This window comes from Bos indicus, chromosome 17 (assembly GCF_029378745.1).
Source record: "Bos indicus isolate NIAB-ARS_2022 breed Sahiwal x Tharparkar chromosome 17, NIAB-ARS_B.indTharparkar_mat_pri_1.0, whole genome shotgun sequence".
Classification (NCBI taxonomy): domain Eukaryota; kingdom Metazoa; phylum Chordata; class Mammalia; order Artiodactyla; family Bovidae; genus Bos; species Bos indicus.
Genome location: NC_091776.1, coordinates 71,269,140 through 71,294,069, shown reverse-complemented (window position 1 = coordinate 71,294,069; position 24,930 = coordinate 71,269,140). Strand labels below are relative to the sequence as shown.

Genomic DNA, 24,930 nt, shown 5'->3' with positions numbered 1-24,930 from the left:
TGGCGTGCCGCCCTGGGCTGGCGGGAGGGGGAACAGGGACTGTACCGTCCGGCGTGGCCTGCTGGTGGGGTTTTTTACATTTGACGTAATCGTGGTCAACCGGAGTGGCTGTGTAAGGTGGGGAAGTCAGACCTGGGCCAGAGGAGGGGAGGGGGGCTCCGGGGCCCGGCAGTGTCCCAGCTGAAGAGTGGGAGTCCTCGTCCACCAGGCAGGCCTTCTCCCTGCGGGCCGGAAGGCAGGTGCGTCAGGGCCCATCTCCCCTGAGCGGGGCCCGTGCCTCTGGTGGCACCCTTCCCCTCGGGTGGCACCAGCCCCTCAGGTGACCCCTGTCCCCGGGTGGCAACTGTCCCCTCGGGTGGCACCCGTCTCCTTGAGTGACACCGTCCCAGGGCTGGAGGGGTAGCCCCAAGGGCCCCACTCGGGCACCAGCCCTAGCCAGTCGCAGCCCAATCTTTACGGCTGCGCCTGCTGCCAGCTCAAGTCTCACAGCAGGTAGATGCCTCCCTGGAAGCACCCAACCCACACCCCCAGCACCTCGTGTGACGCCCGGGGTCTGAGGGATCTCATCCTGGTCAGTGTGTGGCCATGCTCACATGTGCACAAGGAAAAGGCCGCAGAAAGCATGGCGCCCGGGGCTCCGCTCGGGAGTAGCACGTGCCCGCGGGTGGGTAGCGTCTCAGAGTCAGTCCCAGACCCACTGCGGGGCCGCCAACCCGCCAGCTCCTGTGGGGGCGCGTTTCCACAGAGTCCAGGAGCCGGGAGCTGAGTGCGGCCCTGGAGCGTGTGCGAACGCACAGAGCGCGCCCTGGGGACAGCCGGGTAGGTCGCCACGTGCCAGTCCACGCTCACGCCCGCCGGAGCTGCTGCAACTAGCGTCTGTGCGCATCACTTGTATAGTTTTCAAGTCAAAATAAAAAAAGACTTGTAATCACACGAAGCCTGTTCCTGCTGTGCCTGGAGGGCCCTTTCTGACGATCACCTCTGGGCACACTGCGTCCCACCTGGGTGGCGTCCACACGTGTGCCCACCTGTCCCACAAGCTGAGAGCACAGAGCCCGGCTGGGCGTGGGCCCAGAGATGGGGCGAACCGAGCCAGAGCTCCAGGACATGGACACCAGGTAACCCACACCCCGGGGAGGCCCGCCAGGCAATCACACCACGGCCCCAGCACCCTGAGCTCAGTGAGGCTTAGAGAGGACCCCTGCCTGGGTCTGGGGCAGGACGCTGCACTGAGCAGCGTCCACGCAGGCAGAACTGTGCTGGGAGGTGACGGGGAGGTGCAGGGCGCTCAAGCAGCCTCTGCATCTGGGGTTCAACAGAAGGACCCCAGCTGCCACTGGGTGCCTGGGGCCTGGCCTGACTGCTGAGCTCTCGACGGCGCAGCAGACCCCACCCTACCCGGCCGCCAGGAGCACCCCACTCACTTCTCTGAGGCTTTGGGTGCGTTCTTCTCCTCACCCCTGGCAAAGGGCCCTTCTGCAGCCTCCTTCATGAAGCCCACCAGGACCTCCGCGCTGACCCCAGAATCTGGCTTCCCCAGGAGCTTCAGGATGGACGCGTGGAGCCGGAAGTACACCTGAGACGACGATGACACGGCGTGAGCAGCGCCCCCAGAGGCCGAGCGGGGCTGCCCGCCCCCGACCCCCCCAGGGTTCATCCAGTACCGCCCTCCCTGCACTCCTCCTCCGGCCGGCACCGTGGAGAGCGGACAGCGCCTGCACAGGCATCCCTGCACCGCGGGCACCGAGACGAGAGGCCATACCAGAGAAGGGGCTGGGTGCCTGCGGCGGGGGGGGCCTGCCAGGCCCTCCCACTACGTCTCAACAGGGGAGAAAGACTGGTTATCAAGTGCTGAGCACGTCACTGCGTGTCTGCGTGTTAACAGGAAACACGTCCAGAAAGACAAGGACAGGACCCAGCTGTTAACGTAGAGTACCGCGAGCGGGGAACTGGGACTGCCGGGGACTTTCAACTTTTCAGTTTAAATCCTTTCGAACAATTCGATTCTTAGTTTCCTTAACCACTAATGATTGTTAACTTAATAAACTGAAGCAAATACATAAATACAAAAAAGGGGTAGGCAAGCAGACTCTGCCCCAGATTCCCAGCTGCTTTCTGGGCAGAGGAATGGTGGGGTGGACACGCAGCCTGAAAAGGCGCTGACGAGCCCCAGGCCCAGGAAGCCAGGAGCCCTCAGGCCTGCACCATGTCCTTGGAACCCGCCTCATGGACTACGTGCGCGCCAGGGAGGACCCCGAGCGTGCCACCTGAACCCACACGCACACCCAGGCAGGGCGCACAGTCTGCTCGGGAGGAGCATGCAAGACCGTGACCCAGGGGTCCAGAGGGTCGCAGTTCCTCGGCTCCCCCGTGCCCCAGCTGGGAGCCCCGCCGAGCACCCAGGGAGCAGGCTGCAGGTACAAGGGCCTGGAGCTGCAGTGCTGGGCTGACGCTGCCCCCGAGAAGGGACTGTGAGCACCCTGGAGGGGATGGCCGCTGGGACGGGAGCGCGCGCCCGCCCGGGCCGGCACAGCCCACCTCCAGGGCCTCCATGGCCAGCTCGGGGGGGTTGTGGTAGTGGATCTTCTTGGGGTAGCGGGCGGCCTCCTCGTGCAGCAGGTGGCTGGCCTGCCCGTAGTGCCGCAGGTACACGGGGGGCGGCTGCTGCTGCTTCTCGGCCACCTTGCCCAGCATGTAGTGGATGAGCCACTCCTCCTCGTCCCCGTCACCCTCGCAGCGCGCCGCCGACGTGAAGCAGTGCCGGGCCGTCTCCAGCATGCTGTCCCGCCGCTCCTCCAACTGCAGGGGACACGCCCGCCCTCGTCTGACTGCGGGGTCGCAACAGCCCTGAGGGCGGCCCCCGGACCCCCCAGGGCCCCTCGTCTGACTGCGGGGTCGCAACAGCCCTGAGGGCAGCCCCCGGACCCCCCAGGACCCTCGTCTGACTGTGGGGTCAACAGCCCTGAAGGAGGCCCCCGGATCTAACTCTGGGACCCCCAACAGCCCTGAGATGGCCCCCAGACCACCCTGGGCCCTCATCTGACTCTGGGACCCCCACCAGCCCTCTACAGTCCCTGGGGCAGTCCCCAGGGCTCTACACTAGCCTCTCCTGCAAGCATTCCTGCCTCAGTTCGGCTCCCTACGCTGCGCGCTCCTCACGGCTCCGCAGGCCCAGGCCGCCTCAAATCAGCGCGCTGTGCAGAGGTCAGGGGAGGCATGAGGCCAAGGCCCTGCAAGCCCGTGTGCTGCTCTGCAGGTGCTGGGGGGTCCTCGGCTTGGCGACAGAGACCTCACTCAAGCGCAAGCTGACGGTGCTCGCCCGGGGCGAGGGTCCCACTGGCTAAGCGTCTGCTGTCCCCAGGCCTCCCTGCGGCCCCACGACCATCAGCGGCCTTGACCACAGACAGTCCACATGCAGGCCCCTTCGTGCCTACTCTCCAGGGAAACCTCCCTGGACAAAGATGTCCTGCCACACGTGCCTGGACGCACCGCGGAGCTCCTCTGCGTCCCCTCGAGGAGCCACGGGAGCCCCGACAGCACCCACCCTACACCCCAGCACGGTGCTGACAGTCTCACAAGGACTCAACAAGCCCCTCGGAAGGAAGAGGGAGGAGACAATGGCTCTGCCATGGCCCTGAAGCCTGTGCTGACCAGCGCTCACCCCCCGGCCAGGGCGTGCAGGGAGCAGGGCCTCAGCCCCTCCCCACCGCCCTCACCTGCTGCACGAGCTCAGCAGGCAGCTCGGGCCTCCACTGCTTCAGCTGGCGCGAGGCGAAGGAGTGCAGGGCGTAGGACATGGTGCCGAACTCGATCCACAGGGACAGGTTGGAGCTGTCGATCTCGAGCGCCCGCCGGAAGCAGCTGAGCACGGGCGTGGCGTGCTTCCAGACGGGCCCGTCGCTCTTCAGCTCGTTGGAGTTCAGCTTGTCTTGGATGCGGCTGGCCCGGGCCAGGGCCATGCCCGCCCAGGAGTCGAACCTGCAGGCACGGCGGAGCACGGCTCAGCACACTGCTGCCACAGGCACCACGAGCCAGAGACCCACCCGAGGAGCGTGCAGGGCACAAGTCTCCAGGCCCCTCACCAGCGCCCGGGCACTACCCTGACAGGCCAGGCCTGCCACCCTGCTGCCCTCCACTTCCCTGCCTGGAAGGTGGCCCCACAGGGAAGCTCCGAGGGGTGCACAGGGGCTGTCCTGCAGCTGGGACCTCATGCCCCGTAGCCTCCCTGAGCCTCAGCTTGGGGCAGCTCAGACCCTGAGACCCCCGTCACCCAGCTTCCACCAGCTGTCCCCGGGACCCAGGGCAGGCCCCAGCAGCCAGATGACAGCGCGGGGACCATGGGATGCCCAAGACCCAGCATCCTGAGACCACCCCAGAGAGGCTGCGGGGGGGACGCAGGGGCCTCTCTCAGACCCGAGGCCACATGTGGGCCCTCAGAGGCCAGCATTCTCAGCGCACAACAGAGAGAAGCAGCGTCCACATGGACACACTGCCCTCCGGTAGCTCAGTCTCCACCCATCTGAGCGGAGCCGTAAAGCCGGCCCCTGGCGTCCCCGGGCCATGCCATGTCGGGGAGCCTGCCGGCTCACAAAGTTCCCTGGCTCTCTCCCGGGCACTTCCGCCCCCTGGGCCTGGGGATGAGGGAAGGGGAGGCCTGAGCAGATGGTGAGCAGCCTTTCTCGCCAGGCGGGGGGAGGAGGCTGGGGGGAGCACGGTGGGAATAGCTGGGGGCCTTCTGCCTGGGCAGGTCCCTCCATACCTGCCACAGCAGCACCCACGGGCCTGCCTGCAGCCAGGGCAGGCTCCGCCACCCTGGTCACCAACACGAGTGTGTGGTACGGACACGGGGTCACAGGGTCCCCAAGGGCTCCTCCAGGCGGCTTCTCCCTCAGCCGTGAGAGGCACATGCTGGCTTCTCCCCTCACACCCCAGCCCCCCACTCACTGATGAGGCAGACCTCCCCATCCCCGAGAACGCCCAGGAAGGCTGCCCACGAGTGCCCCTCAGACCCTTCAGACACAGGTCACCCGCAGAGGGACCTCTCTCGACCTTGGCCCTCTGAGGCATGGCTGGCTCTCTGCTGGCTCTCTGCTGGCTCTCAGTCCAGCGAGCCGGACCTCATGACTGAGCTGGCCCTTCGGGAGGGGCAAGCCAGGCCCTGTGTTTCGGGCAGAGGCCACCAGGGCCTGCTCACTGGGAAGAGAGCCTGGGCCTCAGGTACAACCGGTTCGCAGATCAGCACCACCATGGCAGCCTCGCCCCAAAGATGCAAACAGCCACGATGAGAGATGTGGCCTTGGAGGAAGCAGGTGTCCAGCCGACTCCCCAGGGCTGGGGGCGGGACCAGGAGCAGAGGCTGTGCCCAAGCAGGCTGGAGCCAGGCAGCCCCCCCACCGCGGGCCAGGAGCAGAGGGCCGCCCGGGACCGGGGAAGAGGGCTCCGTGCCCTCGCCCTCCTCTTTCTGGGGCACCTCGCCCAGCCCCGCCCTCCCGCAGCCAGCCGCTCACCTGTCGGGGCAGACGCAGATGTCGTGCATGTAGAACTTGACGGCCTTGGACTGCTCCTTGTTCTTGAAGTGGTAATCGGCCAGGAGGTAGTAGAGCTCGTTGACCACTGGAGGGGAGGGGTCGGCCCCTTCAGGGAGGCAGGGCACCTGGCAGGCGAGAGGGCAAGCGTGAGGGGCTGAGGCGCACAGGCGCCGCGGTGCGGGAGACGGGCCCCGGCCGGCAGCCACCCCGACCTCGACAGAGGTGCCCTCGATGTAGGCGGACACTCTGTCCAGGCTCAGGGCGGGCCGCGCGGTGCGGGGCACGATGCTGGCGATCCTCCTCAGGAGGTTGGCCAGGTCGGCGGACACGGTGCTGGTCTTGTAGCTGTCAAACTCGGGAAGGGTCTTGGGCTTGAAGTACTCGAACATGAACAGGGCGTCCTCCCACAGCAGGTCCACCTGCAGGCAGACAGGCGGTCGGAGTGCAATCGGGGCATGCACGGTGAGAGCTCCTCATGCGAACGCTCGGTGGCCCCTGGCAGCAAGGTCACACACACGGGAAAGCCGGAAACTACACCTGTGCACTTGAAACACGGCTCACGGACGGCGACCCCACACCCACATGCGTGACGGGGGACGTGAACCAACACGAGCCCGGCCTCCACAAAGACAGACGCCGGGACTGAGGGCTCCCCCTGTGAGTCCACACGGCCGCACTGGAGGGCAGTCACCTGGCTGCCAAATACTGAGCAAGGGCTTGCTCTGGGCCGGGGCAGTTTGCACAGCGAAGGGGTCACAGCAGGACTGTGCCCACAGGAGCGCGCACTTTGGGGGTGGGCTCCCTCAGATCAAAGCTTCACTGACTGTGTTCAGGGGCCACGAGCTAACACCTACTTGCAGTCTGAAAACCCAACATCAAATGAATGGAAACTCTCTAAGGAATTATCTGTATGACTCCAACTAGGGGGAAAAATCTACTGAAGAACTGCCACGCTGCCGCGTTTCTGGATAATCAGTTCACAGTCACACACCCGTTCCTGCAAGGACGCCCTTCCTTTGCTGGGCCTGCTGCCCTGACGCCGCAGCCCCTCACCTGCGGGGCCGAGTGCTCCTGCAGGTACCGGGCCTTGCCCTTCTTGCCGGGGTGGCAGCCCCTCACCTGCGGGGCCGAGTGCTCCTGCAGGTACCGGGCCTTGCCCTTCTTGCCGGGGTGGCAGCGCTCACCTGCGGGGCTGAGTGCTCCTCCAGGTACCGGGCCTTGCTCTTCTTGCTGGGGTGGCTGTACAGGCAGTAGAAGCACTGCTCCAGGGCCGTCTCCAGCTCCTCCTTGTACGGGTGGGCGTCCTCGGGGGTGGGCGCAGCCAGCTCCTTCTGGAGGACGCGCACCTAGCAGGCGGGCGGGTGGGAAGAGGCGCCTGGGGGAGGCCCGCCAGCCCTGGGGCCACTCCACGGGGCCTGAGGAGGGCCCGCCCAGCCTCCTGCTGCCAGCACCCAGGCGGCTTCTGGCCACACTCATTCAAGTCACCATTTGCCTACCCCCCGGGCCTCTACATGAGCACCATTTCATGCTGGGCACCGTCCAGGATGACGGTGGACACCGTCGCTGCCCGTGGGACCCTCAGGCTGCCCCGGAGGGGTGTGAATTAGAGTTAGTCACGCGGCAGACGGTGAGTCCCGTTAGGGCCACGGGGACCTATGGCAGACACCAGTGAGGCCCTCAGAGAAGGTGATCTCAACAGCCAATGGGTGAATCTGTGGAGGCAGAGCCACAGATTATGCCACATCGTTATGCCCTGCTGTTAGCAAACGCAAGCCCTCTTCAACTATCAGTGGCATTTTCCATCAAGACTAGAAATAAAAAGCGAGTCTCCACAGACAACCCACTCCAGTACTCTTGCCTGGCAAATCCCATGGATGGGGGAGCCTGGTAGGCTGCGGTCCATGGGGTCGCTAGGACTCGGACACGACTGAAGCGACTTAGCAGCAGCAGCAGGCACAGTACAGACCAGATCCTCTAAACGTAACTCAGTAAAGTTAGAAATGGGTTACATGAAGACAGCAAATATCAAAACTTATGGCATGCACCTAAAAATGTACTTGGGGAAAACCAATAATCTTTACTGCAGGTGTATTAGAAAGTGATCAACCTGACTTCAGGCTCTATTACAAAGCCACAGTTATCAAGACAGTATGGTACTGGCACAAAGACAGAAATATAGATCAATGGAACAAAATAGAAAGCCCAGAGATAAATCCACGCACATATGGACACCTTATCTTTGACAAAGGAGGCAAGAATATACAATGGATTAAAGACAACCTCTTTAACAAGTGGTGCTGGGAAAACTGGTCAACCACTTGTAAAAGAATGAAACTAGAACACTTTCTAACACCATACACAAAAATAAACTCAAAATGGATTAAAGATCTCAACGTAAGACCAGAAACTATAAAACTCCTAGAGGAGAACATAGGCAAAACACTCTCTGACATACATCACAGCAGGATCCTCTATGACCCACCTCCCAGAATATTGGAAATAAAAGCAAAAATAAACAAATGGGACCTAATTAACCTTAAAAGCTTCTGCACAACAAAGGAAACTATTAGCAAGGTGAAAAGGCAGCCTTCAGAATGGGAGAAAATAATAGCAAATGAAGCAACTGACAAACAACTAATCTCCAAAATATACAAGCAACTCCTACAGCTCAACTCCAGAAAAATAAATGATCCAATCAAAAAGTGGGCCAAAAAACTAAATAGACATTTCTCCAAAGAAGACATACAGATGGCTAACAAACACATGAAAAGATGCTCAACATCACTCATTATCAGAGAAATGCAAATAAAAGCCACTATGAGATACCATTTCACGCCAGTCAGGATGGCTGCGATCCAAAAGTCTACAAGCAATAAATGCTGGAGAGGGTGTGAAGAAAAGGGAACTCTCTTACACTGTTGGTGGGAATGCAAACTAGTACAGCCACTATGGAGAACAGTGTGGAGATTCCTTAAAAAACTGGAAATAGAACTGCCTTATGATCCAGCAATCCCACTGCTGGGCATACACACTGAGGAAACCAGAAGGGAAAGAGACACATGTACCCCAATGTTCATTGCAGCACTGTTTATAATAGCCAGGACATGGAAGCAACCTAGATGCCCATCAGCAGATGAATGGATAAGAAAGCTGTGGTACATATATACAATGGAGTATTACTCAGCCATTAAAAAGAATACATTTGAATCAGTTCTAATGAGATGGATGAAACTGGAACCTATTATACAGAGTGAAGTAAGCCAGAAAGAAAAACACCAATACAGTATACTAACGCATATATATGGAATTTAGAAAGATGGTAACAATAAGCCTGTATATGAGACTGAAAAAGAGACACCGATGTATAGATCAGTCTTATGGACTCTGTGGGAGAGGGAGAGGGTGGGGAGATTTGGGAGAATGGCATTGAAACATGTATAATATCATGTATGAAACGAGTCGCCAGTCCAGGTTCGATGCACGGTACTGGATGCTTGGGGCTGGTGCACTGGGACGACCCAGAGGGAGGGTAGGGGAGGGAGGAGGGAGGAGGGTTCAGGATGGGGAACGCGGGTATACCTGTGGCGGATTCATTTCGATATTTGGCAAAACTAATACAATATTGTAAAGTTTAAAAATAAAATAAAATTAAAAAAAAAAAAAGTGATCAACATAAGCGTTTACTTCAGTAAGTTAGAAAAAGCAGAGCAAATCCACACACAGTAAAAAGTAATTAATATTAGAGTGCTACTCAACGACCCAGAAAGCAAAGAGAAAGCAGGCTCACAGCTGGTTAACACTGGTTAGCCAACAGCTGGTTTAGGTGAAGAAACTGATTGCAACCAAGCGCATGCAAGACTTCTCAACAAAGGACGAGGAAGCGCAGATAAGGGACGCTGGTGGTGACACATGGGCAGGACGAGGGGCCCCGCTGCCGCCGCTGCTGCTGCTGAGTCGCTCAGTCGTGTCCGACTCCGTGCGACCCCATAGATGGCAGCCCACCAGGCTCCCCGTCCCTGGGATTCTCCAGGCAAGAACACTGGAGTGGGTTGCCATTTCCTTCTCCAATGCATGAGAGTGAGAAGTGAAAGTGAAGTCGCTCAGTCGGGTCTGACTCTGTGCGACTCCATAGACGGCAGCCCACCAGGCTCCCCCGTCCCTGGGATTCTCCAGACAGGAACACTGGAGTGGGGAGGGGCACTGCAGAGGCTGTAAAATCCGAAGCAAACGCCTGAACAATTTCATGCTTACGTGAACCCTACTCCGAAAAACAGAACTGACTTTAGAATGAATGAATTCAGACTTTAGTCTGAATGAATCTATAATCACCAAAGAAACAGAGTCAACAAGTTTAAGTGTTAGAGAGAGAGAGGCGGAGAGGGCAGAGAGCCACACAGGACGTGCACGCACGTTCCAGATCAGGGCTGACGGCGGGCGGGGGGCGGCACTTACGTAGAATCGCAGCAGGGCCCCGTCCGAGTTACAGCACCAGGCCCGCCGGCCCAGGTACTCATGGGCCGTGTTGAGCAGCATGAGGGACGAGGGGAGCATGGGTGGTTCGGCCGACGCTGGGGAGAGACCGGGCGACAGGGTGTCAGCGTGCACGCAGCGGGGAGCAGCGGGCCCCCGCCCCATCTACCAAGGGCCCCACAGTGGGTCCCCTGCTTGCCCCACTTTCCTTTCTCATCTTTTTCTTTTTAAATCAGTGATGACGCGTCTGGCTTTACCACCCTAGAAGGCGCTTATCAGAAAGCAGCTCAGCTCACGCGGGGAGGTATACAGCAGGGAGGGCCCATCCCCAGGCGGCAGGGCGCCCCGCCCGCCGGCCCCGGCCATAACCGGGCTGACATCTGGTGAACATCCCAGGAAGCATCTCTCCATGCACATGTGAGGCACTTTGAAAGACACAGGTAAGTCATGCACAACGGTAGAGCCCACACTGCACACACCACTGCTTAACTTCCAAACCCTCACATTTAGGTCTCCCTAACTGTCACAGGAGGAGGAAGAGCGACCAAGTCCCGGCTAATGCCTGTGCGCGCTGGCACTGTCGCCAGCTGCTCTGGACTCCTGGTGTGCTTCAGACTCTGAGCCTTAACCGTCGGCTCAGGACAGAGAGTACTAGGGCGAGCCCCGCCCAGCAGAACCAGGGCTCCTTCACGACACCTGTGTCAGACTTTCTATTACTGGTCAGTCCCAGCCAAAAAAGCTTTGAAAAGCACTGCTTAAAAAAGTCAGAACACGAGGAAGTTCAAGCCCTCTGGATGCTCTGCCACCTGGGTCGGTGGCGGCTTGTCCCGGCTCCATCTGCCGGCTCATGCACACTGCTCCGGTGCTGCCCGGGATAACGCGGATGTCCCGCTCTGCACGCGCTCAGCCTGGCTGCTGGCTCCCTCCCGAGGCACGTTCCCTCCCGGCGCTCTCCCTTCCTGCCTCCCGCTGGATTACTGACTGTCCTCCAGCCATGCTCCTGAGACGCCCTCAAGGAGCTGGAGTCCACTGTGATTACAAACGACCCGGCTGCGTGCCTCGGCCCACACGTGCCTGCCGTGAGAACCACGTCGACACACAGACGTCACTCCAATGGCACTGAACCGTGCCAGGGAAAAATCTGAAACAAGCCTCGTTTTAACTGCTTCTTCAGTTTAGAAACCTAACATGCCTTTGTCCTCAGAAGACCCCCTTGGCCACGATGGACCTGGATATAGACTGCTGTGTATCAGCCTTTAGGGGACACACCGCACGCTTCCGACCTGCAGGCTCGGCGCTAAAGCTACCACTCAGGGACCTCTTCTTGAACGTGACGCAGGGTTCCCTGCGGCCACGGGGGCTCCCTCACCCCACACTGGACCACCTCTGTCCTCCACGTCTTCCACCTTCTCCAGCACCGTGAGCTCTCCACCGCCCCCCACGGGTCCAGTCGTATGCTCCTGGCTGTTCTGGTTTACACGGGCAGCCAGCCCACTGGGATTCCTGTCTCCCCACCCACTTGTTCAAGGTTTATGGCATTGGACTGTCTTCCTTTCCTTGTTTGCTTATTGGCAATTTTTTAAAAATACTACATTGTGTTTACATAATTAACAGAAGACTCTTAATCCACAAAACTTTTTGTATTATTTTTATAAAAAAATAATCCACGTTTATAGGTGTAAACCTTAATTTTTCACCATTAGAACTTTTTTTGAAAACATAGAGGCTCTACTTGTCAAGAGTTCTAAAGATATCTGTTCTAAAAATTTATCCAAAAGGGTCAATTTAGCAGAAGCAAAAAGGCGCGCATGAGGTGCTGCCTCCAGTGTGGCCCAGTAGACAGCAGCGCCGCCGGCCAAGCAGGGAGCTCCCGGCTGCAGACGGGCGGGCACCTTCCTCTGCCTGCGCCTCCCCAAGCCTGCCCACACGCCCGGCTCTCCGGGGGCCCTGCCCAGCCACCCCACGGCTGCGTGTCCCCCCTGCCCGGCCATCCACCAGGCCTCAGACAGGGCTCTGTGGGTGCTGCTGGTGGTCCTGCTTCTCCCCCTGACCATAAACCGTCAGGCCCAGAAGTTCTCATTCACAGAGGCCTGACAAGCAGAGAGCCGCTGACAGACAGCTGCAGAGTGCAGCCCTCCAAGCAGGAGAGCACGTGGGCTCTGTGGGCGCCGCAACACGGCTGACTGCACTGCTCGCGCGCTTGGCTGACCCGGCCAGGGACTAGCGAAAACCCCCAGTAAATGCAGTTTCAAGCTGGTGAATAAACACATACACGTGTGTGTGGTAATCACAGCTATATAAAAGTCACGTGTACCTTCATCAAGTTTATACTGAAAACGCAAGAAAACCGAAGGATAGAGCGCACTTGGTGGAGGTATCGACACTCCTGGCCGAACGCCACTGAGCCACTGGTCTGCTCTAGCCTCGCCCTCTGAGCACAGGTCCGCAGGTGCTGCCCAGGCTCCAGTGCCAGCCTGTGAAGGCCCTGCTCGCCCCGCAGGCCCACCCTGAGCACCGCCGCTGGAGCTGGCCCAGCCCACGCTGCGGCTGCGACTCTGCTGCTCCGGCTGCCCTCCGGCGACTCTGAGACGTGCCACTGTCCCCAGAGCGGGCGAGGCTGCCTGACTGGCCTGCGGTCACAGCCGCGCAGTGGAGCCCGTGCCCACGTGCCCTGTGCCGCCCAGGCCCCCAGCCAGGAGCGGCCGGTGGCTCGAGGCCCCGGGGCCCCACTCCGCACGGGGCTCGCCCCCTGCACTCGACGGGAAGCAGGGCGCGCTCCGTGGCCCCGCCCCACCACCCGGTCCGCGAAGACGCTGCCTCTGCCTCCGTCCAGGAAAGTTCTGGCACCCGAGCCCAGACGTGCTCATAGCTTGATGCAGACAGACAAGAGGCAGGCCCCTGCATCCCCGCACCTTCGTCCGCCGGGCTCTGGAGCTGCTGCTGGTGGCACAGGGAGCGGAAAGCGTCCTCCTCCTGCCGGATGACCCGGTACAGGATGACCCAGGGCAGCACGGAGGTCACGTGCGGCTCCTTGGGCTCCTCCTGCACAGCCATGCTGCAGTCGATGACCTGCAGGACGGGGTGTCACGGCGGGCAGCTCGCCAGGCTGCAGGCGCTGGCTGGGGGCAGGCGGGGAGGGAAGCGGCCAGGTTACCTGGATGAGGTTGTTGGTGAGCCGGGTGAGGCCACCGGCAGCGGACAAGTCCCGCAGGGTGCTGCCATCCGCCGACAGAGCCTGCTCCATGCCCTGCAGCAGCTGGGTCACCGTGGCCACCCACTGCTCCTTGGCGGCAGTCTCGGTGGCGTTGACCATCTGCTGGACCGCCTCGTTCAGAGCCACGTCGGAGCACTCGAAGCACTGCCGGTGGTCCTCCAGCCGGAGCAGGGAGTCCTGCGCAGGAGGAGAGGGTAAGGACACACGGCAGCCACGCTCCCCTGGGCCCTGGGGCCTGGGGCGGGGATGGCAGGGCCGTCCTGTGTTTCTTGGTGCATCGGGCAGGAGCCGCTGAGGTGTGCTGAGCCCATGGGCAGAGGTGGAGGCCGCAGCTGGAGCCGAGCCCTCTCGATGAGAGCACACAGGAGGTGAGGCTGTGACAAAGTCAAGGAAAAGACTGGGGCCCCCAGCATCACCCTCGCGTGACACCACTCCCAGTGCTCGAGGCCAGAAAAAGCCAGAAGGCAGAAGACTACCTGCTAGCGACTGAGGACAGGTCACCCCTGCCTGGGGCAACAGACCATCCCCCCAAAACAGGCCGCCAGGGATAATGGGAATGCAGTAAAGCGGCTACGTCTGAAGCTAACACGCAAAACTCACCAGGGTGCCTATAAACTGAAAACGCACAGTCAGAAGACATAACGACCTGCAGTAACATCGTGCTAAAACAGCAACCCAAAACATCAGGACTGGAATCCACACGACCGTGAGGAAACCACCCTATGCTGAAGAACGCGGCAGGCAGCTCATCTACCCGGGGCGACTGAGCCTCCTGCGTGTCCCAGAGGGGGCTCCAAGTCAGGCTCCCGCCCTACAAACGCTCGGAGAAGCGGGTTACAAGCACAAACCCCATACCTACCGTGGCTGGGAGAAGCCCAGCGCACGGACCCCCGCCTGTGCACTGTCACGCCGCCGGCCGGCCTCGCTGTGGAGAGCAGGCTCCGTCAGAGGGCCCCCACCTGCCTCGTGCCAGGCGCACTGCAGGAGCTCCACCCTGAGTCTGCAACCACAGGACGAAGGCTGCTCGAGCCTCGGAAAGGCTTTCCAAGCATAATGAACAAATGCACCACCGTGTGAAAACATCAAGAGATTTGATGCGCTAAAAATTCAAAACTTCTGTACATCAAAGAAAACAGAAGCTGCAATTTATTTTTTTTTTCAGAAGCTGCAATTTAAAATCAGAAAAAACTGACAAAAGCACTTGAGTGGGAAAAGATTAAGACCTTTAATTTATCAGAAGCGTCCAAACCAAAAAGAAAGCACATTCCGCCAACAGGAAGCTGGGCAAACATCAAGTCACTCCTGCGCGGGCAGCAGCAGCTCCCGGGCAGCCAGCCGGCCTCGTCTCAGCCCAGCTCAGCGTGGTGCCTCCTCAGCAGGTGCCCATCCCTCCGGGGCTGTGGGCAGTGGGGGGGGGGGGGGGTGCTGTCCTCTCACCCAGAAGCTCCAGACCACAAAGCAGGAGCACCTGAGCCCCTGGGTGGCCCCTCCCTGGACACACTTGGCTGCCCCCTACCCCCAGTGAGGGCACCAAGGGCATCGCAGCTCCTCCCCGTCCTCACGCAGGGCTGCCTGACCTCCTCTCCCCTCCTCCTCACTCCCTGCCTCCCCTTCTGGTTCCACTTGCTCCCAGCCACACCTCTTATCTGTTTTCCAGTTCACGAAGCCTGAGAGAAGCCAGGGCTCCCTTCCCAAACCCAAGCGGAAGGCCCCAGGGAGGTAACGAGTCTGAGGGAGGAGCTGCCAGCCCAGCCCGCACCGCCCAGCACGCCCCGGGCATTCTCCTCCATGCCCACATGCCGGGCAGGACGCCCACACGCCCGAGCTTGTGAGGCCCCACAGCAGGCCTCTGGGGCAAGGGCGAGCATCCGGCCGGGATGAGATTCGGGAATGCCCTGCCCCACAGACGCCACGCCCGGCTAGGCCCTGGGCGCTGGGGGCGGGGCATGCAGGGGCTGAAAGCGCACACAGGCCTCACCCACTCACCCACGCTCACTCCTTCCCCTCAGCGGCTCGACCCTCCGGGGCTGGTTAGCTCACCGTGCTTTTGTTTTGTCGATGTACACGGGTTTCATCTAGTTTTATCCGTACTCAACAGTTAATTTTAAAACCAGTAAAAGAAGACCAAGCAATAAAGTAGAAAAATGCATTTAGAAAAAAAGAAAATAAAAAGCAAAAAAAGGCAGATGGACCATCAGGTGAATGGATGGCTGAGCCCGACTAGCCACGCGAGGCTGAGAGCCAAAGGCGGGGTTCCCTTGAGCGCACCTTCTGACCACCTTCGCCCACTGCCGCTGCGGGGAGGAATTCGCTCCGCTTCCCTCAGAGGAGACGGCAGAGGGCGCGGGCGAGGCGGGAGCACTCACCTGCAGCAGCAGCAGCTGGGCCGGCCTCTCGGGCACGGACGTCATGAACTCCAGGTGCTTGGCGCGGTCGCAGCCGCTGGGACGCAAGGTGGGGCGCAGCAGGCGTACGACGGCGCGGTGGTCGCCGGCCTCGTACAGCCGCTGGGCCTCCTCCAGAGACTGGCACCGCTCCAGTGACCGCAGGTTCTTGTCAATCTGGAAAAGGCCCGGATCACTGGCTGACCAAGCCGTTGCGGGCCCCCTGAGGCGGCCAGGGTTCTGCCCTTATCAGACGCAGACAAGAGGCATTCACAGCAAGCGGCTGCTTTACAGACAGTACCTCTGTGAGGGTCAAGGCGTTCCAGTCTCCAAAGAACAAATACACCGAAAAACGCAACTACCCCAAAAGCACAGACTCCAGACAGAGAGCGCCAAAACAGTTAGCCAGCCTCCCAGTCACACTTCAGCAACCCAGATCCCTGGGCAGGGGTACGAGGCTTCAGAGACCAAGCAGGCCCCCGCCAGAGGCCAGCACCCACCACCGACCCCTGGAGCCCTCTCTGCCAGGAGGCCTGCGGGACAGGGGTAGCAGGCTGCTGCACTGGGCCTGGCCCTGAAGCCCCTCTGCAGGGCCTGATGGCCACCCTCAGCCCAAGGACGTGTCACAGACACGGAGCTGTGGGTGGGGGTCGGGGGCTGCACAGTGAGGACAGGAGGAGAACCACAGGCCGCTGGCCAGCCCTGGGCCAGAGCAGTGGTGGTCTGCTTCTGGGGGCTTCCCCTCAACCTGCTGGAGCTGCCCCCACACACAGGCCTGGGGACCAAGCAAAAACCCTCCCCACCCCCAGCAGACACCCCCCACCCTGTTCCGGCCCCCGGCCCCCGGCCCCCAGCAGGTGCTCCATCAGGGTGGAGCCTTCAAGTCCACGGCACCCTGAACACCAGGGCTGCCTCTCCCAGGCCCCCTCCCGCCCTGTCTCCTAGTCCGCACGGACAGGTCCGGCCTTTGACAGGAAAACACCGTCAAGGAAGCTCTGCTCACCTCCTCCAGGGAGACCACGGAGTCGTTGTGGAGGTTGGGCAGGCGGATGACCACGTCTCTCTGCTCAGCCCCCGCTGCGGCCCGAGCAGCGGCCGAGCTCTGCAGCATCTCCGTGCAGATGTCGTAGTTCTCCAGGGCCTGCTCCATGTCTCCCTGGGCAGAGGAGGCGCACTCACCGTGCTCGCCAGGGCCTGCCTCCTAAGCCCCTCACATGGGGGGCACCATGGGGGTGGGCTGGCCAATGCCCACCTTCCCCCTACACAGCAGCTGGCCAGAGTGGGGCTCAGCACGTATCTGCTGAATGGGTGAATGAACGAATGATTCACACCAGGGCCCCAGGGGGCACGGTGACCCCTGTGGCCGGGGCATGCGGCCCAGAACCTGTCCAGAGCTCAAGCGAAGGTGGCAGAGTTGTGACTCGACTGGCCCTGCCCCACTCCAGAACCAACTGAAGGGTGCCACGGTGTTCAGGGGGCTGGGGGCCAGTTAGCCTGCCCCGGTGCTCCACACAGCTCTCGGGAAGCACAAGCAAAGGGCCAAGGCTGCAAGGCAACCTCTCTAGGTCTGTGGGGCCCACGAGACCCTCCCGCTGCTGTGGCTAGATGGGCGGTGGGCGTGCTGGCTCCAGGGGCCTGACGTCCCCCCAACACCCCGCTTCCTGAAGCCGAGCCCAGTGCCCAGGTGCCACCGGGCGTGTGCACACATTCTGCGTCACATGGCCAGCCCCTCCCCTCCTTGCTGGGTGCCCAGGCTTCCTCCCCAAGCAGCTGCCCCTGGACCAACCTGTAGCGCCAGGAACCGAGCCTTCAGCCAGTACACGCGGACCACAAACTCCAGCCAGCCGTCCTCGAACAGGTCCCGCTGGGACGAGGCAAACGACAGCTGCAGGAGGTCCCCCAGGAAGTGGGCCCCTGGGAAGTCGGGGCCGAACCTGCCATTCAGCACGCCTGCGGGGCAGTTCCGAGGAGACACTGAAAACCGTCAGGCCGGAAGGAGTCAACCTCGTGAGCGGGGCCCAGATGCCCTCCTGCTCGCTGAGGCCCTGAGCCCGCGGAGCCACATGGCCCCAAGTGGCCGGCGTGAGAGCCCAACAGGCCCAACAGGGATGCAGAAACCCTGGGCTCGTGGCCCTCACCAAGCGGACTGAGCTGGCGTATCTGGGGACACGCAAGGCGTCCTGTGACGAACTGAGGAAACGGAGATGGCACAGCCCTCGTCCCGAGTCACCAGCAGGTGGGTGGCTCCTGTGGGGCCCAGCCACTTCTCAGAGACCCAGGTCTTTCCTGGCCTGATGAAGTGACCTAGGAAATGTGCTCCTGGAGGAGTGACTCGGTCCCCGGCTCCTGCCCACTCCAGAAAGTGGACCTCCAGGGAACACGGAAGGGGCCTACCTGCAGAGCTCCGGCCCTTGGTCAGCAGCCACTGGTCCAGCTGCAGCTCCATGCAGGAGAGGGACATCAGCATCATCTCCTGCAGTACGGGCGCGGGGTCAGCAACGGGGCCCAGGGCCAAGGGTGGGGACAGAAGAAGCCTCAGCTAGACTCGACCCTGATGGGGACGCCACTCTGCTCTCTACCGGCTATCCATTCCGTGAGTCCTAACCAGTGGCTGCTGCTGGATCTAAGGACAGACAGACGGACCTCCCTGGGACGGACTCAGGAACACCGGTGAGACCCACCCGCCTCTGGTCCTGGGGACCATCCCATGCAAGAGGTGGCCCTGCCACCAGCCAAGCACAGGCCTTCAGCCCTGACAGCGCCCGGGGTGGGTGCATGGCTCCCCCGCACACCAGGAAGCTGAGGCTCAGCAGTAAGGAGGTGCCAGCCCAGCCAAGGGGGCACAGCTAAGAAGTGACCAAGCAGTCCGTCCAGGGACCAAAGCTCGGCACCGCCACCGCTCCACCCTGCCCCGGGGGAGCAGACCCGGGCAGATGCTGCCAAGAGGCAGTCCCAGGAGTGTCCCAGGAGAGGCTGCCTGCCCAGGGGCCCCTGACCCACACGTCCCTGAGCACCTGTGAGCCGGGGCTCCTCCACCTCTGGGAGCCCTGAACGCCCCAGCATTGCCCCTAGAAGCAGCTGTCCTCCTCCAAGGAAGAGGGGCCAGAGCGCCCCGCAGACCCACCTGGATGTGCCGGTTGCTGCAGTCCCTGAGCAGCGGGTTGGGCAGGCTGGCACTGTGCCTCCGCCAGCTGTGGTAGGTGCTGAGCACGACCTCCGCCAGGCCCGGCGGCCAGCGCAGCAGGAACCTGTGGCCCATGCTCTTCAGGAAACGCATCATCAGCTCCAGGATGCCCCCATTGCTCAGGTTCCCCAGCAGGAAGGCCTGCACGTCCTGCTCCTCTGCAGGAGGGGCCCAGCGTGAGGGCGGGGGCCTGAAGGGAGGGGAGGGCCGACATGGGGGGGCCCGACGGGAGGGGGGGCCCGATGGGAGGGGTGGGGCCTGAAGGGAGTCGGGGGCCCACACGGGTGGGGCCCGACGTGAGGGGGGCCAACACGGGACCCAACTGCAAGGGGTGGGGTCCGACGGGAGGGGGGACCAGATGCAAGGGGGGCCCGACGTGAGGGAGGGGTACCCAACGTGAGGGGGGCCGACGGGAGGGGGGGGCCGACGTGAAGTGGGGAGGCCTGACGTGAGGTGGGGGGCCCGAAAGGAGAGGGGGCCCCAACGTGAGGGGGGCCCGACGGGAGGGGGGACCAGATGCAAGAGGGACCCGACGTGAAGGGGGGAGGCCTGACATCGGGGGGGGACCCAACGTGAGGGGGGGCCCTCATGATGGGGGGCCCGACATGAGGGGGGGTCTGACAGGAGGGAGGTGCCGACGTGAGGGGGCCCCGAAGGGAGGGGGGGACCCGACGTGGGAGGGGCCCGACACGAGGGGGGACCCGACGTGAGAGGGCACCTGACGTGAGGGGGGGGCCCGACATGAGTTGGGGGGGCCGACGTGAGGGGGTCCTCCACGCCAGGCCTGCCTTCTTCGGGAGAGGAGGACAGCAGTGTGGCGAGCCCACGCCCCCCACAGCTGTGGGTGCACCTGTCTGAACCTCTAGGCCCGAGGGGGCACGGTCTCAGGCGGCAGAACAGCGCCCAGCGCTCAGCCACCCCCAACAGTGAGACGCACCATCGGACCAGCAAGGCCCGCGCCAGGCGGTCCAGCGCCTCAGCCGGCCGGGCTCAGAGCTCAGGTGGGACAGAGCCGGGCAGCCCTGGGCCACCCCCGGGCCCCCGCCCAGACATGCCCCCAGCAGCGCCCGTGGCCCCTCCTACCAGACTCCACGAACGTGGCCAAGTCGGAGGACAGCCTGTGGGGCCCCGTGCTGGGGAAGCTCTCCAGCTTGGCCTCTGGCGGGACTTCATAGCTGTTAAAGGGGTCGTCTTCCTCCTCAGGGTCCAGCTTTCTCAACCTGCAGGGAACACACCAGACTCACACCGGCCCGGCTGGCCCCAGGGAAGGGGGCTCCGCTTCTGCGAGCCTTCATGGCCAGGTCTGGCCCATGCTTGCCTTCACCCAAACCATTAGGTGGTCATCAGGCATCAGGCCAAGGTTGGAATACAGCCGGGGTTGCGGCGACCCCTGTCCACAGGAAGCTGACCTTCAAGTGGGAAACACAGAAAGGACCCACATAGGATTCATACCCACAGGGAACTGGAGACAGCGGCCGCAGGACTTCGCCTGGACAGCAGTCAGCCAAGCCTCCACATGCTGAGGCCAAAGCAGGCTGGGGGAGCAGGGGGGGCAGGCAGCACCTCCACGATGCCTCACAGTGCTCTGGGCTCAGGGGAGGGGGACCTCTCCCGGCAGACCCCCCAGGGACTCTGCTTTCAGTTGTCCCCGCCGCCCCCCAAGGATGCACAAATGCACCGCTGCCCTCTCTGGGGACCACACCCAGCAAGCCACTGTGAGCCCCTGCCAGCCATTCGAGGAAGCTGACGTGAAAACCACACAGGAAACCAGCAGTTGAAACTAAGGTAAAAGAGAAGGAAGACACTATTCCCCACCAGCAGGGCTGGGGAACAAGGACCCAGGCAGGGCAGCGGGAGGGGGTAGGGTGAAGCACCCCGGGGCTCCCGCCGGGAGGCCTGCTCTGCTCGGGAGGAAGCCACCTGAGAGCCCACGTCCTGCTCCCGCTGAGAACGGCTCCACTCGGGCACGTCCCTCTCCCCAAAGAAACAGAAAAGCAGAGAACTAGGAAAACCAAACCCTGTGGCCAGAGAGATTCACAAGCCACAGGAAGCTCCTGGCCGGCCCCGCCCTCGTCAGCCTGAATGCACCACCCTGGAGCCGACGGTCAGGAGCCAGAGCCAGCTGAGGACCCAAGAAGGATGCTCACAGACACACGGCCACCTACCAGACCCCAGGACCACAGGAGGGAGAAAACGGGGTAGAGTCTCACAGACACAGACACAGGGCACGGGAGAGGACACCCTGGCTTACGAGACGTGCCCCTCAAACGTCGGTGGGCAGAGAGAACCCGCCTGCTCTCTGCGCTCGGGCGGGGGTAGGAAGTCTAGTGCTGTACCCGGGAGAGCACAGGCACTGAGGCCCAGAGCGTCTGAGGGAGGGGACAGGGCAAGACGCGGGGCCAGAGAAGACCCAGGGGACAAGCGCGGGGCGCAGACCCCTTTCCCCGGGCAGCCGGGCCCACCTCCTCCTGGGAGGCTTCTCTCAGGAGCCCGAGAAATGGGACGCCTCCCAAACCCGCCATCCACTTTCTCAAGCTCCAGGGACCCTGCGGAGCCTGGAGAAGCCAAGCGGGCACCTCCCTGAGCACGGGCCCCTCCCACGGGCTGTCCTGGCATCTGTGCCTGAACAACGGGAGGCCCAGGCGTGAGGCATGAGCAGGCAGCCCCCGCTCTGAAGACACGCGAGTCCCGCTTCCTGCCTTCAGGACGTTCGGAGGCCCCCATCCAGGGGCGGAGGAGGCACCCACAGGGGAGGGTGGCCCCAGAACCAGAGGTGGGAGGGAGGCGGGAGGCTGTGTGCTTCCTCTGCCGAGACCGACAGGCCGCACCTGGACGGCAGGAACTTCAGCAGCAGCTCCTGGAAGTCCACCTTCTCTTCCTTCTTGCACTTGGTGTTTCGGACGCGGGCAGACCGCCGCTTCGCCGTCTCCCCGCTCTCCTCGGAAATCTTCTTCCGTTTCACCCCTTTCTTGGATTTATCTCCCCCGGAGACATCACCTTTACAAAGAGAGCGAGTCGGAAGCTCAGGATAGCTGGGCCAGGGAAACGCACCTCAAAGTGCTCAGTCCTTTTATAACCTGCCTGCGCGTTTAATGTGTGGCTCCTCGGACGTTCAGGAAATTTCCATCCCCTCTATCAAAACAGAGCCTGAGGAAAGGCCAGTTCACATCCCTTAACCTCACCCCTTTCTCACCCACAGGCCAGGCCTCAAGACTACTTTCCATAGCTACAGAATGCCAGGGTCTCAGGGTCAAAGCCCCCCCACTGGCTGTCCTGGGACGGGGCTAAGCAAGCAGCAGGCACCCTGACTGCCCAGGCCCAAGGCCCAGTGACAGGATGCGGGCAAGAGGGTCATGTGATTCATAGCAGACAGGTGTCACTCGTGATGAAGTTAAAAAGTTAGAAACCATTACATACATGTTCATTCAGAACCTTCTTCAGCTGCCACATAGGCTTTATCAGTGACACAGAAATCAAGAAAAGGCTCAGAAGCTTTGGTCCGAAGTGTTTTTGGAAGGCTCCAATGATGATAAAAATCAGTAATGCCATTCCAATGGACATGACCACAGACGGCAGTGACTGCTGGCTGCTGCTTAAGCTGGGAGTGTCAGTGCCCAGCAGCACAGCAGGCAGGGGCCTGAGGAACTGTCCCCGAGGCCAACCCCACCCCCAGGGCCCCACTGTGGAGGGAGGCCGGCCAGCAGCCCGGAGCTCTCCTGCAGGGCCAGGTGGTGGCAGGACCCGGCCTTTGGAGAGGGCAGGGCTCTCCAACTCTCACTGCTGCTCAGCAGATGGGGTCCCCTGAAGCCTTCCCCGGGGCCCGCTCACCGGTGGGGACGCCCGTCTCCAGCAGGCTGGGGCTGTGCAGTGGGAAGCTGGCCGTGGGCACGGGGGTGAACGTCAGCACAGGCTCTGCCACGGAGGCTGCAGGGCTGGCGCTGGCAGGGCTTGGCTGGAGCACGCTGACAGGCGCCACCTCCTCGGGGGACACAGGGCGCTGTCCAGGGTCCTGATAGTCAGACAGGTCGATCCTCTTGCCCAGGCTGGGCCGCGGGGGCTCGCACGTGGTGAGGTGGTGGTATGTGGCCAGCAGGCTCTCACCGAGGCACTTCCAGCTGCAGGGAAAGGGTCACCACGCAGGCTCAGCACACACCACAGGGGGCCCAGAGCCCAGGCCACCGTCCCTGTGAGGGCGGGGGGCCAGGGCGACTGACCGCTGAGGTGGAGCCGCTGGGCTGGAGTGGAGCCCACACGCCCCGCACTCCACGCAGGAGCCCCAAGGCATCTCAGCCCCACCAGGCAGGGGCAGCTGCGGGCTCACGCGATAAGCCCTTCTAAGCAAGGTCCCGTCTTTACCGCCCGGTAGCCTCGCCCTGCGGCGGCCACTCGTCTGATTTCCTGGGGGAGGGCTACTGACAGGGATGTGCTCCAAAGGGGCTCAACAGCTCCTGGGCTGGAGCCTGCTGGGCACAGGCCGAGAGCGTGTGTGCCACCGTGAGCCAGCGTGCCGCGTGCTGTGTTGTGCTGAGGTGCGCCATGGCCACGTGGCCCGCTGTCTGTCCTGTGTTCTACGTGTCATCCCGTGTCGTGTTGCATGCCATGTGGTGTTGCGGTATGACAAAGTGTGGCATAAGGTACCCATCCACCCATCCCTGAACAGCTTCCCAGGCCCTTAGACTAAAAACCAAGGCCTCCACCTGTCGCCATGGTGCTGCCTGCCGGACCTCACTGCCCCACCCCGCCCAACACACCCTCAGCTGCGTAGCTTCGTTCAGTTCTGCAAACAAAATCACAGCCCACACGCTGCCGGGCCTTTGCACCGGCTTCCCCCTGCCTGACCCATGCCCACTCCAGCTCTGGCCCTAAACCCTCTCCAACCCACACAGCAGCGTGGCCCCATTGTGAGCGTGGACTCTCGAGCAGGACACCAGGCCCTGGGGTGGGCTCCCCACCCACCCTTAGTCCCTCAGAGCCCTGAGGGCCCCCGTCCGCCGCCCCCTCTCTCCTGGGGCGGGCGGTGAGCGGGGCTGACAGGAGCGTGGCAAGCGGCAGGTAGAAGACGGCATGGACCCAGGAATCCAGGCAGGGGAGGCCCAGATCATGTCCTGCGGCCACCTGCCCGTGTGTGCCCCGTGTCCCCGCCCATGCAGCGCCCAGCGGCCGCCTGGCACCCCGGACAACCTACGTGAGGAAGGGGATGGGCTGCAGCAGCTTCAGGTCCGGCTCCTTCTCGCGCACCGTCAGCGCCTGCCGCCTCCTGCGCAGCCCCAGGGCCTCGTCCACGATGGCCTGCGCCTCGGCCGCGCTCACCGACACCTCGTGGATGGACATGTCACTGAGAGTGCAAGGGACAGAGGCGTGACCGGGGCACAGCGCCACGGTGCAGATCCTACATGCCGGCGTGCAGTTAACACCCTGTGGTCTGTGTTAATTCTTCCCACAAATAAAATTACCACTTGGGCTGGAAAGGGCAGTAATTAGCGTCCTTAACACCTATGTACACAGCGTGACTAACGGCCTTTAATCTGCTCACAACCGGGCAACGGGCCTTCATCCACCTCAGCAGGACCGCACTGACAGCAGAAAAACCACACGCTACTCCCATCCTTTGCTGAAGAGCTTATAAGGATTCAACTATCCCACACTGCCCATCCAGAAACAGCCCTGAGAGCAGCCAAGCTCCCCAAAGCCCATGGAAGTCAGCAGCAAGGGCGGGAGCTCGAGGCCGGCGTGCCTCCCACAGACACACCTCTGCCAGCAGAGGCCCCTCCCTGCAGGGCTCCCCGGCACTCGTGGGCTCATCACCCGCCTCCCCAAAGAAGGGCAGTCCCGTCGGACGGGTGGGAACAAGAGACACGGTCTCCTGACACATAAACACCGGGACAAATGACCACTAACTCCCAGTGGAAAACTCCCGGGGCCAAGCTGACACCACGGACGGGGGGAGTGGCGAGGGAGGCAGCCCAAGCTTGGCAAGCTGCCAAGGGGGGACTTGGGAGCCAGAACACGAAAGAGGCAGGAGAGCGGGCCAGGGAGAGGTGGGGACTCCAGTGAGGGCGCTGGGGAGCCAGGGAAGCGGACAGGGCAGGGCCAGCAGGGCCAGCCCAGCGCCTGCCGGGCCCAGGCCCACTCTCCTCCCGGGGAGGGAGA

At 62.1% G+C, this 24,930-nt stretch overlaps 1 protein-coding gene across 4 annotated transcripts in view; it reads right to left on the bottom strand.

Moving 5' to 3' along the window:
• CABIN1 (calcineurin binding protein 1) overlaps positions 1–24,930 on the bottom strand; it is a 71,534-nt gene that overhangs the window by 37,195 nt on the left and 9,409 nt on the right. For 2 of the 4 annotated variants that reach the window (XM_070769926.1, XM_070769925.1), the window contains exons 8-26: positions 23,966–24,115; positions 22,609–22,895; positions 21,609–21,777; positions 19,864–20,000; positions 18,721–18,938; positions 17,991–18,069; positions 17,383–17,570; positions 16,600–16,752; positions 15,579–15,773; positions 13,153–13,389; positions 12,911–13,067; positions 9,981–10,096; positions 6,713–6,874; positions 5,741–5,947; positions 5,508–5,653; positions 3,717–3,978; positions 2,539–2,799; positions 1,425–1,576; positions 46–221 (exon numbers count right to left, since the gene is read on the bottom strand). In XM_070769926.1, the coding sequence (XP_070626027.1) occupies positions 46–221; positions 1,425–1,576; positions 2,539–2,799; positions 3,717–3,978; positions 5,508–5,653; positions 5,741–5,947; positions 6,713–6,874; positions 9,981–10,096; positions 12,911–13,067; positions 13,153–13,389; positions 15,579–15,773; positions 16,600–16,752; positions 17,383–17,570; positions 17,991–18,069; positions 18,721–18,938; positions 19,864–20,000; positions 21,609–21,777; positions 22,609–22,895; positions 23,966–24,115 (3,452 nt within the window). The remainder of the gene's footprint in view (positions 1–45; positions 222–1,424; positions 1,577–2,538; positions 2,800–3,716; positions 3,979–5,507; positions 5,654–5,740; positions 5,948–6,712; positions 6,875–9,980; positions 10,097–12,910; positions 13,068–13,152; positions 13,390–15,578; positions 15,774–16,599; positions 16,753–17,382; positions 17,571–17,990; positions 18,070–18,720; positions 18,939–19,863; positions 20,001–21,608; positions 21,778–22,608; positions 22,896–23,965; positions 24,116–24,930) is intronic. The other 2 variants (XM_070769924.1, XM_070769923.1) reach the window with 2 other exon arrangements.